Here is a 14,718-nt window from a genome sequence, read left to right on the forward strand (position 1 = left end):
TATGATAAGATATCAAAGGCCATGTATTTAAATGTCTCAGCAAATTATTTGGACACCCCACTCCTGAACTAAAGGGACGACTCTGGCCTCTCTATGGCTAAGTACCCAAGACATTTTGATGTAAGTAATGGCAAAAAGAACCAAAACCATTCACAGTACTTTCTTCCAGCGCAATAGGCTTTGTATAGCAGCAATAAAAAGAGAGCTATGGGGACAAAAGCTAAATTCCACAGACATTGACACAGACATATCATATGATACAATGGATCCATGTAGCCTTTAAAGACCAAACTCTAATCTACAACAGATATTCAGCATTCAGATCACAATTTCTTTGAATAGAACATTATGGTTCTGTAATAACTACTAGTGGTTTTGGGGTGTGTTTTGTTCTTTTTTAAACTGCAGGCTTTTTGAATGTTTTCATACAGATCGTTTTTATAAATGGCTTAAGCCCAATTCACACCAAAGATTCCCGACGCGACGAGACTGAGTTGCAGCGGTGTGAATTAGAAGTTGCACGTAGTTGCAAGCAGTCGCAAGCCGTCGCAGAGCATTAAACACGTTGAGTCGCAGTCGCAAGGTTTTAGAACGTCGCGGCTCGTCTCGTCGGGACGCTTTGGTCTGAACCCTACTTTAGGAAACGTCAGCATCCAGGTGTCCACAAACAAAAGTCCACAAAGTGTGGCCTGTGTAACACCGCAGCAGTGCAGAGAACCAGTCCCGCTAATGGTTCTCTGGTCCCTGTCACACAGGTGAGGGAACATCTCTCCTAGCACAGGTGATGTTGATAGGTCTGAGGAGCTGGCATTCGCCGCTGGGCAAATGTCACCCGCTTCTCGCTGCCCACGTGAGTGCGCTGTGCCATGCATGCACAGTGGCACCTGACAACACGCATCATGCGGATGCTTAAGGGCGGGAGCTCAGGATGAGGCCACCTCACCGACATTGACCTTTGACTCCGTGGTCTGTCACTTGAGTGGCAGTGAGGCGTCACGACCGACTTTGCTGTCATCTCCGATTTGACCCTGGCAACTCAGCTCCTGGTACAGACTTAAAGCTGACTTGACTCTGTGTGTGTGTGTGTGTGTGTGTGTAGGTGTGTGTGATGATCTGACTCCTTGGGTAATAGCTGTCTTTCCCCCGACAAGGTTACACTGTTAAATGTACAGTTTGTGTGTGTGTGTGTGTGTGTGCGTGCATGTACCTGACTGTTTCAACTTGTAAGACTATTTCAACTTGTCCCCTCTTAGCATCAAGGGACCCTTAATGAGTTTGTGTAGCATTTATGAAACATATGTGTTTGTGTGTGCGTGTGTGTGTGGGTGTGTGTGAGTGTGAGTGTGAGTGTGAGTGTGAGTGTGTGTGTGTGTGTGTGTGTGTGTGTGTGTGTGAGTGTGTGTGTGTGTGTCTCAGCGGCTGAATGTCTGTATGTGTGTGTGTGTGTTCATGCGGGTTGCGGTGGGGACTGTCGCGCAGTTGAGCTGTCTCACGTTGTCGTGCCGCTAACTCAGGTTGTCACTGACGACTCTCTCAGTCATGCTAATACACTGGCGGCTACGGCGCAGCCGCCACTAACTGAGCCTCTGCAAAGCTGACGGCTGTAGCTGGCTGTGCCTCTGCGGTAAACAGCCAACTCGCCTTTGTGAGCACACAGTTGAAAAGCAGCGTTGGGAGGCCTGAAAGAAGCACTTCACGTCGCCACGGAGTCGAGGTTGATAGAAACTATCTCTGCGTCAGGATTTACATATTTTTAGTGGCTGTTCACCCTTGATTTGAGGCAAAGTTTCTTCTGATATTTGAGTGAAATGTTATATATGAATATGAGACATATTATCAAAGTGGCATGTATACCTGTGTGTGTGCGTGCGTGTGTGTGTGTGTGTGTCTGTGTGTGTGCGTGTGTGTGTGTGTCTGTGTGTGTGTGTGTGTGTGTGTGTGTGTGTGTGTGTGTGTGTGTGTGTGTGTGTGCGTGTGTGTGTGTGTGCGTGTCTGTGTGTGTGTGTGTGTGTGTGTGTGTGTGTGCGTGTGTGTGTGTGTGTGTGTACGTGTACGTGTGTACATAATCGGCTACTATGTTCTTTTGGTGATTGACTATTTGCAGTCCTGCTTGTCTGGGAGGAAAAAAAGTTTGCTTTCATTCCCTTTCACCATCACTTCTAAACAACCGCATTAAGGTAGACGACAGAAAACGCTTTGATCACCGCAGGAAACAGGTCGACCAACAGGTGCGCACAGCGCATAATTACATCTGGAGAGAATGTTTTAAAAAAAAAAAAGAACCGACGCAGGACTCTCAGACTGAGGCACCTCACGGGGGCATTAAGATGTAGGCTAGAGATAACTAATAGCAAAACGTGCCGGAAAATTCAATCATAACTAGTCTACGTCACTGAATGACGTCGGTCTGCCTCACTCTCTCCTCCCGGTACGAAGCTAAAGTGCTTTTTTTTTGAGAGAGAGAGAACATTAAGCAGCACGTGCAGCGGTGGCCAAGGACTTCTTTCTGACGGCACAAACACACAGTGCAGACAGTCTCAACTTTGTGCTTAAGGAGCCGTACCAAAAAAAAAAAAGAAAAAAGAAAGAGAAATAAATTTTGAAAGAACTTCCCCTGAGTCACTTGACGATGAAATGGAGCTGACGTGCATAATCGCATTGTGGCAGAGCGACGCCTCCACGTGTGCTCGCTGCACAGCACAGCGCTGCCAGAGAGACGCGTTGGCTTTTCTTCTATGAGGGTGTGCGGCGCACGACAGCAGACGAGGCACGCGCCCTTATCAGCTGTGGGCCAGACCAGAAACACGTGCACGCCTTCCCACGCAAGTCCCGCTGTGGCGCTCAGAACCCCTTTTGCCAGGCAGGCCAAACGGACCACAGCTAATGTGTGAGGTTCTGAGCAAGGACTCGGGTCTCAATATTGTGTTGCGAGGGAGGGTGGGTGAATATTACCTAGCTAATGTCATCTGCTGCTGCCGTCATCCTTCAAAACCACTGTTGCTGGACTAACCATCACTAACATTCACCCAAATGCAGATATGAATATGAATTGAATGAAAGACTATGGAGAATTTGGAAGGTGAAGAGACTCTCTAATACCAGAGTTTAGTGAAGTCCCTTTCTGGACAGCGTTCTCCACAGGGTCACCATGATACTCTACACACACATACATACATATGCAATTAGTTTGTCATGGGGATGGCTTCTGATGAATCATTTCAAGTGTGCGTTCAAGGTGTGGTGTGCGTTTGTCACGGTATCGCTATGAAAAGAATCACACAAAGGCTGGAGATATGGCACAAAGAGAAAGATGAGGAGGTAGATGAGAAGTGGGTCTCTGTACTCGCTAGCCCCGATAACCTTACTGACCACTCTATAGCCAAAATGAAGCTCTTGTTCACTAGATAATCCTGCATAAATGCTTATAGATGTTCAGCATGTCCTATCGGTGATTCTCAAACTTTTCACAATGAGTACCAACTCAGAAAACTGTTGGCTCTCCAAGTACTATGGTACAAAATACAGTAGTGTAGGCCATTTAACCACATAGTTAACATTGTACATACTGTTCTACATTGATTTTGGCAGTAGTTTACATTTAACTTCAGCCATGGCGTGGTTAAGACATTTCTTATCATATATTTTTTTTGATATCATTTGAAGTGATTCATTTGAAAAATAAAAACATTCCAGAGACTCCCAGAGTACCACTAGAGAGAGTACCCGTACCACAGTTTGAGAGCCCCTGCTATAGATCCTCCCAGAATAGTCACATTAGACAGGAGATTGTCCTCAGAGAATAGTTAATATTCTACTATCCAAGTTGGAAAGATGAGAGCTTCATCTGGCCCTGTTCAAAACAACCCATATGTAGAGAAAGTCTATCCAGGAGCCCCAGAACTCCCTAAAATAACCCACTGTTCTATTATTGCTCTAGACAGGAGTTTTGCTCAACTTTTCGGGTTTGGATCTTCACTGACTTCACTGACGGAGTCCCTTTTTTGAGTTAGACAACAAGCTTCTCACATCATTAATCTGGGTCATAAAGGGTATCTCTGACATGGCTCATTGTCTTCTGGGCTTTCCTTTATTCATGGAGTTAGTGAATTTAATTATCTATTTCATTTATGTTCCTAAGTCATTAAATGTCGAAAAAATAATAAATGACTGCATAAAATACATTTGGTTGAGTGGATAGCTTGAGTGGACAGCTTCATGGAGACTCACACTTGTAACTTGTCATTTTCCAAAAACTGCATACAAATGCAACCTTGGCATGAGTCCTTGACTAATATTGTGCTATATATCAGCATATTAAAAAAAAAATAGAATGGCCAGACTCAAGCAAAGTGCTTCAAAACTCCACCAATGTTGAAATTGTTCCTTGGTGTATTGTCTGGTTGAACAGCGTAATTTGTGGAACTGGTCATTAATAGGTTCAGTTTCAGGGCTTTGACGGGAAGTATAGATATAAATGAAATATCGCTCCAAAAAATGCAAATGAACATCTGTTTTGTGCAGTACTTTTTTGTGTGAACCTCTTGCAGTGAAAATGGACATTTCTCTTTTCACAGTATCTGTGTCTCCCTCCGTCTGTCTCTATCGATCCTGTTCGTTCTCCCATTCTTTATTCCTACTCTTTCAAATTCAAATTCAAACGTGCTTTATCAGCATGACTATTTAAGAACAGTGTTGCCAAAGCTGGTTCTACAAACAACACAGTAGTATCACGAAAAGTATAATAGAGATACAGCAATATGGGTATAAACATGGGAACACTCTCTCTCTTTTTACTTTCTCTTGTGTGTGTGTGTGTGTGTGTGTGTGTGTGTGTGTGTGTGTGTGTGTGTGCATGTGTGTGTACAGTATGTATTACAGTGTATGTGTGTAGGTAAACTCAATGTTTACCTCAATGTTGCTTTATTAGCATCGTGGAAAAATGTCCCTTTCAGACTGCCTCTCTTCCCCCCTTCAACCTGTAGAATAATCTCTCTCTCTCTTTCTCTCTCTCTCTCTCTCTCTCTCTGTCTCTCTCTCTCTCTCTCCCTCTCTCTCTCCCTCCCTCTCTCTGTCTCTCTCTCCCTCCCTCTCTCTTTTCTGTACAGGCTACGGTCACGCCGCTCCCAGCACGGACGGCGGCAAGGTGTTCTGCATGTTCTACGCGCTGCTGGGCATCCCGCTGACGCTGGTGATGTTCCAGAGCCTGGGCGAGCGCATCAACACGCTGGTGCGCTACCTGCTGCACCGGCTCAAGCGGTGCCTGGGCCTGCGCCGCGCCGAGGTCAGCATGGCCAACATGGTGTTCATCGGCTTCGTCTCGTGCATGAGCACGCTGTGCGTGGGCGCGGCCGCCTTCTCGCGCTACGAGGACTGGAGCTTCTTCCACGCCTACTACTACTGCTTCATCACGCTCACCACCATCGGCTTCGGCGACTACGTGGCGCTGCAGAAGGACCACGCGCTGCAGACCAACCCCAAGTACGTGGCGTTCAGCTTCATCTACATCCTGACGGGCCTGACGGTCATCGGCGCCTTCCTCAACCTGGTGGTGCTGCGCTTCATGACCATGAACGCCGAGGACGAGCGGCGGGACGCCGAGCAGCGGGCGCTGCTGTCCCGGGTCGGGGGCGTCGGAGGCGGGATGGGCGGGATGGGCGGAGGAGGCGCGGCGGGGGGCGGCGGAGGGAGGTACCACTTCGCCCCGGACCCGCCGTCGTACTCGTCGGCCGCGTCCGAGCTCGGGGCGACCTGCTCCGGCCGCGACGGAGGCTCGGGCAGCGGAGGAGGTGGAGGAGGAGGAGGAGGAGGAGGAGGAGGAGGAGGCGGCGGGGGAGGCGGGGCCGGTCGCGGGCTGCGGAACGTCTACGCCGAGGTGCTCCACTTCCAGTCCATGTGCTCGTGCCTGTGGTACAAGAGCCGCGAGAAGCTGCAGTACTCCATCCCCATGATCATCCCGCGCGACCTGTCCACCTCCGACACCTACGTGGAGCAGGGCGAGGCCTTCTCCAGCAGCCCGCTGCCGCTCCACCCCAACGGCTGCGCCTGCGGCGGTCTGCAGCGGCCCTCGGCCATCAGCTCCGTCTCCACCGGCCTGCACACCCTGGTGCCCTCGTACCGCGGACCTTCCAAACGGCGCTGCTCCATCTAGTGGCGCGGAGGTCACGTTTGTTTGCGTCGGCCTCCGGCGGCGGAGGCCTGTTTTTTGCCTGGATGTAGAGTCTAGAGGAAGGCTTTGTTTTATTTTCCTTTTCCAGAGTATTTCTACAGATAAACTTCCGGAAAGGAAAAGCGCAGAAATGGTTCCTTCCTCCCCAACAAAAACATACTCTATGCTACGTACAGTACTGTATGCTACACTGTGGATAACAAGAGTTTTAATGAAGGAATCATATACTGTAGATTATAAGAATGCTTGTAGTCGTTACAATGACCTGACTTTATGTGAAGTATGTATTTTTTTCTAACAGAATCCTAACAAAGAACACTTTCGAACATTAGTTCACACAAGTAAAAAGTGTACATATAGATATATATTTGTTATAAGACAACTATTTAAGCTACATAATGCAGTGGTATGGAGAGGGAGACTTTCACTTTCTGTTGGTAGATTCCAATACATATTCTTACATATCTCTTTATCCGAGCTGCAGTTTTAAGCCAAACACTTCCTAAACGACACCTCTGTCACTTTGTCTTTGTGGTATGTCATTTTGCGGTTTCTCAGTCATCCTTGTTGGTTTTTTTTGTTGTTTTTTTTTAGTTTTGCTTGTTTGTTATGTACTTGTTTTAAAACAATAAATAATCATATGCATTTGACCATTTGATTCTGAGCACATGGTGCGCCACTGTGTATAGTAAACTACATTTAGTTCAACACACTGCTGCACTTTAGATCACCGTGTTTCTTTTGTTTTGTTTTGTTTCGTTCGTTTTTTTCTTGTTTGTTTGTTTTGTTTAGTACACTGTCCAACAGTGCACACTCATTGAACTGAGTTTAATTTATGATGATGCACCTTTTTTTGTTTCATTTACCAGGATGATCATTGTATCTTCTGTTGATTGCATGGTTGTTATTGTTTGTAATGAGACCACTAATATGTCTGTTGTTTTCATGTCCTACCCTGGAGTAAAGCACCAGGGTTTTTAAAAGATTCCATCTAGGCCAGTGAGGAGGTGATATCCGCCAGCTCCGTGTCTTACCTCTCTGCATTTCCAAAATTGGGAATGACCGATGTGTCCGTTTGGAAAAATTCCATGTGGACACATTGTGAATGGAATGTTATGGATGTCTTTTTGGGAGCATTTAATAAGGGGGACAGAAAGAAATACTCTATCTCAGTCAGATCCGGGCTTATCTGGATGGCAATACTGAACTGTCTCTTTGAGAGTTGGAATTTACCTGCCATTGATAATTCTAATTTTATGAATAAAGAAAAAAAAAAAAACCCTACTAAGTCACAGTTTGTGATGTCTGTTTGTCATGTTGTCAGTATACTTTTGTCCAGGGGAATAGTCGGTTGAAATGCAAGTACAAGTATTTCAACACTGTTTGTTGTGTTTGCTGTGTACAGTTATCAGTTTGATGCCACTGCATTGGACGCACAGCATAGATAATCTGTTAAAAAACAAAGGATTCAGAATCCAATATGAATGACTTTATGAGGAGAGAACAGTCTCATAATACTTTAATGGTATTGTTTGACATCGGAGTCCAAAGCTCGCAGGGGAGTTGCTAGATTGTCATTAAGGTTTGTGAGTTTCATTTCATTTTCTTCCCTAGGCTAAATTTGGAAATTAACTCATAATAAGCATACAATTGTTCTTATATTACCCTGACATTACAATTATCACAGTATGAGAAACTAATTCTGTCTATAAATCCACTTTTGTTTGTTTTGTTAATATTAATCAGTGATATAGAGCTATATTGCACACACTTTGTAACATTACATTAGTCTAAAAGCAGTCTTGTTTACATACATTGCGCAAGTTGATGGGCTAATACGGTTAATAACCACGCATATCACCTTCAGTTGTGAGAGTTCTTTAGAAATCTACCATATTTGAGGTAGACTGGCGCTAATGAGCTTCCATGAACTTGTCTGGAGAGTCGCTATATGCTTTCACACCTTCGGCGCGGCGCGTCTGGCCCAACGACAGACGGCACGCGGCACCCAAACACGGAGGATAAGAGGCGTCCCGCCGCCCCGGCATCTGTTGCTCACCAAGCCAAACACACACTGAGGCAGAGCAGCCACCTCTGGACGGGCTCCAGCCCCCTCCTGGCACGGCTCCACCGGATCAGGTCTGAGTTTGGTGCAGGGCCCGCGGCTAACGGATGATGCCATTGGTGCATTGCAGTGGGATGATATGCCGAGTCAGATACACCACACACACCCCCACACACACACACACACTCCACCCACCGACCTACCCCACCTCCCTCACCAACTTATCCCCCAACTCAAGTTCACACAACTTGCGGCTTTGTTGTGTTGTCTTGCACAGCAAAAGGGACTACAGTACAAGTTCTTATGTTTTCTAAGCTTCTTGTGGGTTGTGGTGCGGTTATGATGTGAGACATTGCACAAACATGCTGCCAAACTCTTATGGAGTCAAAGCTTCGCGCTTCTATGCTGCTACTGTTTTAATCCTTCTCAATAGCAGTCAGACTGAAGTCCATTAACAACAGGAGGTGAATTATAATCATTTGAATAGAGCCAATTGCACCTCCATACAATGTAACTACCCCCCAACCAATGTTATGCAATTCAATTCCCCCATCAAAAGAGATCTCAGTAATCTTCTGTCTACATCCGCCCAGTAGTCTCTGTTTCACACGTCTGTTTCAGAGTCCACCTCTCCACACTCCTTCTCCCACTCCTCCATGCAGTTCTTCCCAGTCCTGACCTCTCTATATTTTCCTTCTTCTCTTTCTTCACCTCTTCTTTACCTCTCTCCACTTCTTCCTCATCACTCTTCACCCTATCTTTACCTAATTGTCCTTCATCTTCATCTTCCCTTCTCTTCCTCTACTTCTTTTCAACTCAGCTCTTCCACCACGTGGCCATTTTCTACCTCTGCGTCTCTCTGCCTCTAAATCACTCCTTTCCCCCACACCTTCATTCCTCTCCTCCGTTCTCCTTCGCTCCTCTACTCCTTTCTGTTTTATTCCTCTCCTCCTTTCTCCTTCACTCTTCTACTCCTTTCTGTTTTATTCCTATCCTCTTTTCTCTCTCATTCCTCTCCTCCTTTCTCCTTCGCCCCTCTACTCCTTTCTGTTTTATTCCTCTCCTCCTTTCTCCTTCGCTCCTCTACTCCTTTCTGTTTTATTCCTCTCCTCCTTTCTCTCTCATTCCTCTCCTCCTTTCTCCTTCGCTCCTCTACTCCTTTCTGTTTTATTCCTCTCCTCTTTTCTCTCTCATTCCTCTCCTCCTTTCTGCTTCCTTCATTCCTCACCTCCTTTCACCTTCATTCCGCTCCTCCTCTCTCCTTCCTCTTCACTTGTCCCCTTTCAGATAATTCCTGCACCGAGAGACGGTACTCTCTCTCTCTCTCTCTCTCTCTCTCTCTGTGATGTCTTTAGCTATTACTTTGGCTCACTTGTTTTTGCTGTGCTCTCTCTTTTCGTCCCTCTCACTCACTTACTGTTTGACTGCAGGCCAAAAGACACTGTTGTCAACTTTGAATGATTTACCCATCTCTTCCTCTCTCTCTCTCTCTCTCTCTCTCCATCACTCCCTTTTTCTCTCTGTCCTGCTGTCTGATCTTGATCAGCATGCTTTCATCTCTTCAGACTTGTTTCCTTTATGTTACTTTGTTAGTTCTCCTTGGCCGGAGAGTCAGTGATGTTGCTTTTCTTAGAACTCATGAGGACTTTTAATTTACTTGCTTCTCAACACCAGACTTTTCTTCCCACCCCCCCTCTCTCTCTTGTTCTCTCTCTGTGTGAGTGTGTGTGTGTGTGTGTGTGTGTGTGTGTGTGTTTGTGCAAGAAGTGTGGGCTTGCGCACGTATGATTACAAGTACAGTGCGTTCCAGAAAGATTGATTAGCCTCTTTTGTGGGACAACGACATAATACAGGAAGTTGCTGTGCTTTGATTAAAATGCAATCATAAATCATGGTTTCACAGCAGTGACCGTCATTGCACACTCAACCATGATGGATGATGGCTTGGATTGCTGACATTTCTTGTGGATCCATATAACTCTGGAACAAGCACTGAACAAGCAACAACCCCAAAATGACCCCACAATCTAATTACTGGCCAATCAGAAGCCTGTGAGCAGTCAGTCAGTGACCATGAAATATGTGCTCTTGGCCCCAAGTACGCAGACGGCTTCTTCAGAGTGCATTTGACCTTCGATTGCTCGGAAAGTATTATTTCATTCTCCTTAATCACACATACAGAAACCCCTGAGTGTAGGAACTGTGGTCTCTTCTGAACTTTTCGAGGCTTGCTCTCAGGTCACATACTGTAGCATTGGGAGGGGGGAAATAGAACCTCGCCTCCAGCGCCGTGACAACGGACTGCATGGGAGTTGGCAATACGGTGCGATGTCTCAACAGCAACAGGAAAAACATCTGGCCAGCATCATATTACTCTGTCTTATCTGTTTTTTTTTTTTTTTTTTTTTTTAAAGGAGCTGATCCGTAAAGCATAGAAATGACACGTAGCGATAACAACCATGGCTGCCAAGTTTGAGTTCCGAGGACACAATTGGGTTGAGGACTAGAACTAATAAAAAGAGGGAGATAACATCATGGGTTTGGGCAGAGAGCATCAAGTACAGAGTGTGAAAGGTGTTATCAGTGTGCCTGATCAAATGTTTTGTCTGCATGTTTGTGTTTGTTGTGACTGCTTTGAATTGTTGTTGTTGTTGTTGTTGTTTGTTGAGCTCAGAACATTTCCTTTTGATGGTGAGCCACGTTGATCCACCGTGCAGTGCTCTCACTGGACCCCATGAAAAGGAGTGTTGAGAGCGAGGCTGAAATTTGGAGAGTGGCAGCCCATTAGCCCAGGGTGACAGCGACTGCACTGAACAAGTCCCAAGCACTCATCTTGGGGCCGGACCGCCATGCGTTAATTGGCAAACTCATTCTCCCATGCAAAACAAAGCACATGGTCCATTATCATAATGGCACTGAATTTCACAAAAGGGCCTCTTTTGCTTTGAGAGAGGGAAATATGGGGATGGGGTGCACTTTGTTTTGAGTCAACATGGTGAAGTAAACTATGTGCATGTTAAAGAGGAGTAGCAGTATAGGCTGTGTTTCATTAGCAGATAACCCCTATATGCTGTTCTTTGTCCTCTTGTTCAAAGAGAGAGAGGGGGGGAGGGAGAGAGAGGGAGGGAGAGGGAGAGAGAGCGCGTATGAGAGAGAGACAGATTCAACGGCTTTAATCACAGCTGATTTCCCTACGGTGGCGACATTTGGACCCAAGCTGCGAGTGTGTGTGTGTGTGTGTGTGTTTTGCTTTTAGGGGTCAGACATTACTTGTGCACCCTGACAAAGCAGGAGCCCTGGTTTGAAGTGAAATCCTACGGACACAATTGGCCTTTGAGCACTACTCACCATTGCACCTGTTGTTTGAATCAAATACGATTCAAATCTTATGTTAAACTTCATCTCTCTCAGTCTGTGCTGTGTGGGTGCATATTTGTTAAGAACTCTTCTATTTGCGCAGAGGATGTGAACACACAATGTCCCACACAAACACTGACATACTGTAATATTGTACACAAGGGTGCCAGTGTGTACTAGCAAGGGTAGGACATTCAGAATGATCATGATTTTGTGAATCTCATTAGTGGGAAAGAAAAATGCCTCATTACTTTCAAATGTACCACAAGGGAAGTCCATAGAAGAATATGAAACTTTAAACTACGAGTGTTTATGAGAGAAGGAGAACATGGCATGGGTGACGGAGACAGTGTGCGTGGGTGTATGTGTGTGTGTGTGTGGTGTGCGTGTGTGTGTGTGTGTGTGTGTGTGTGTGTGTTTCTGTGTGTGTGCATGCGTGCATGCGTGTGTGTGTGTCTGTGTGTGTGCACATGTGTCTGTGTGTGTGTGTGCGTGTGTGCAATGACCAGCTGTTGATGAAAGGGCTCTTTAACTGGGCGTTGATGGTATTTGGCCGAGAGAGAGGGAAAGAGAGGAGGACAGAGGTTGAGGTGGAGGAGGAGATGAGGAGAGAAAGGGAGATGTACGGAGGGAGAGATGGAAGAGAGGAGGACAGAGGTTGAGGTGGAGGAGGAGATGAGGAGAGAAAGGGAGGGAGAGATGGAAAGTGGTATTGGCTCAAAGAGAGGGAGACGAGGGGCCAGCAGCTCTTTGGGGTGGCCTTGTTCGCAGGGCCGACATTGGACCCCTGGCCCTGACCTCAAGGTATGCTGGCATCCCACAGTGACGGACAGATGCACAAATGTAGGCATGCAGGCATGCATTACAGTAAATGTACCACCCAGTATACGTAGTGATCGTCACACTCATACACACAAACACACGCACACACAGTTTTCAGTTTTTACAAGAATATAACATAATACATAAACTTTCTCTCTCGCTCTCTCTCTTTCTCTCTCTCTCTCTCACACACACACACACACACACACACACACACACACACACCTGTATTCACACAACAATGTATGCGCAATGCGCATTGTACAAATGAAAGCTTAAATAAACCTATTACAGTTTTTGCCCGTTGCTTGAACACTATAGACCCATGCTTACACTAAAGTAACACAACTTGAAGTTTTGTTGCCATATCTCAAACACATGTACCTATACCTTAAACAAAAGTGCTGCTTTGCACTCTAGTTGCAATTCTGCAACACACTTACTCCTTTATGCAACACACTTGGTCCTGCATACTACTCTCTATGTCATACATAAGACACTTCGGTCAAAAATGAAATCTCAGAGTACCATTTGTTAAACACATGTATCCAAAATACAAAACGCTGAGGACGGCTGTTAGCCGAAACGCGTCCGTCTTGGTTCATGCTTTCAAGTCAATAAAATACCAAGATTTATTCGAGAGTGCGTTTATTTTGCTTTATCCAAAATACAAAACACATCGGGTAATTGCAACCACTCAAATACACACCTGAACGCACTTACTTGCAAAACTGAACACCAATCAGCCATCTACAAAAAGCCCATTCGTTTGGCAATTGGAAATGGTGATGTGAACGGTATATTTCCCAGTGTTGTGTCATTGTTTCCTTGTGTGTAGAGTTTTGGCACAATGAGTGAAGTTTTTCTAAATGTATTCAAGCAAATATGTTTTATATAAAGTAGACTAGTGTATTCCTCCTGATTTGCAAGTGTATGCATATGATGCAAGTGTGTTTCATTTTGTCACCAGAGTTACATTTTGACAAAGGATTGTTGGGTTTTGATTGCAGAGTTTAGGTACTGATAGAAGAGTTTCAATTTGGCATACATGTGAAAGGTTTATTTCCTAGTGTTGTGTTATGTTCACTAGTGTGTAGTGAACACCCCCCCACACACACACACACACAGACGCATACATAATTATGCACAGTCTATTAACTCTGAGCTAATTTGATGATCATTAGAAGCAACGCGGCCGATCCCCTGACATATTCCACCCCTTCAGCTCCGTCTCTCATAGCAGGCTTTCAAAGAATTAGTCATGATGACCACAGAGAGGGCCCCACGGGGGTCCGTCCGCCCGCCACACAATCTCTGTGCTCACACCCCCCAGCTGCAAATGCACACATGACCATCTCTCTCTCTCTCTCTCTCTCTCTCTCTCTATCCTGCTCTCTCCATCTAGCCAGTCCCTACTGGCTCTCGTGCCCAAGCCAGCTATGTCTACACCAGGCCTTTCTCTCTCTCTCTCTCTCTCTCTCTCTCTCTTCTCTCTCTCTCTCTCTCTCTCTCTCTCTCTCTCTCTCTCTCTCTCTCTCTCTCTCTCTCTCTCTCTCTCTCTCTCTCTCTCTCTCTCTATGTCCATCTCGCCTCTGCCTCTATCTTTGTCTCTGCATCTTCAGGGTGTTACTAGGCCAGGGCCGTAGTATTTACAAAGTGTTTACAAACCTTAGTTTATCTTTGGAGTCGAGTGTTTGGAACAGTCTCACAACAGAGCCGCAGGTGGATGAGACTCACTGTGCGAGTGGTTAGGGCGTGTGTGTGTGTGTGCGTGTGTGTGTGTGTGTGTGTGTGTGTGTGTGTAGGGGAGTGTTGAGGTCTGTTTAAGAGAGAAGGCAGAGAGAAAGGTCCAGACCCCCTAGTTTAAAAAGCAAATCTCGTCATTACAAATCACACACTTTACACACACACACACACACACACACACACACATACACACACACGCACGCTGGCCGTGCTCTGACGTCCTGACCTTCCTCCCCTCCACCCCCCGCCATGTCCTCAGCTTGCGCATTTGATCTGTGGCTTGGCATCAAGGGTCCCAGGGCCCCTCCAAGGCAGATGCATTAATGGAGGGTCTGATTTAATTGAGAGTGGTGTGTGTGTGTGTGTGTGTGTGTGTGTGTGTGTGTATATGTAGCGTGTGACGCTTGTATAGTGTGTGTATGTATGGTGTGTGTGTGTGTGTGTGTTTGTGTGTCTGTGTGTGCGCGTGCGTGTGGTGTGATTATGATGAGTGTATAGTGTGTGTGTGTGTGTGTGTGTGTGTGTGTGTGAGTGTGTGTGTGGGTCAGAGGCCTCTGGCGAA

The 14,718-nt window shown here is 46.0% G+C and overlaps 1 protein-coding gene across 1 annotated transcript in view; it reads left to right on the forward strand.

Moving 5' to 3' along the window:
• The window catches only part of kcnk3a (potassium channel, subfamily K, member 3a), a 31,334-nt gene extending 23,893 nt beyond the window's left edge, over positions 1-7,441 (forward strand). Inside the window, exons 2-3 of the mRNA XM_062550839.1 lie at positions 5,106-5,636; positions 5,787-7,441. Of these exons, the coding sequence (XP_062406823.1) occupies positions 5,106-5,636; positions 5,787-6,148 (893 nt within the window). The 3' untranslated portion in view covers positions 6,149-7,441. The remainder of the gene's footprint in view (positions 1-5,105; positions 5,637-5,786) is intronic.
• The last annotated feature ends 7,277 nt before the right edge of the window (positions 7,442-14,718 follow it).

The sequence above is a fragment of the Sardina pilchardus genome, chromosome 12 (assembly GCF_963854185.1).
Source record: "Sardina pilchardus chromosome 12, fSarPil1.1, whole genome shotgun sequence".
Lineage (NCBI taxonomy): Eukaryota > Metazoa > Chordata > Actinopteri > Clupeiformes > Clupeidae > Sardina > Sardina pilchardus.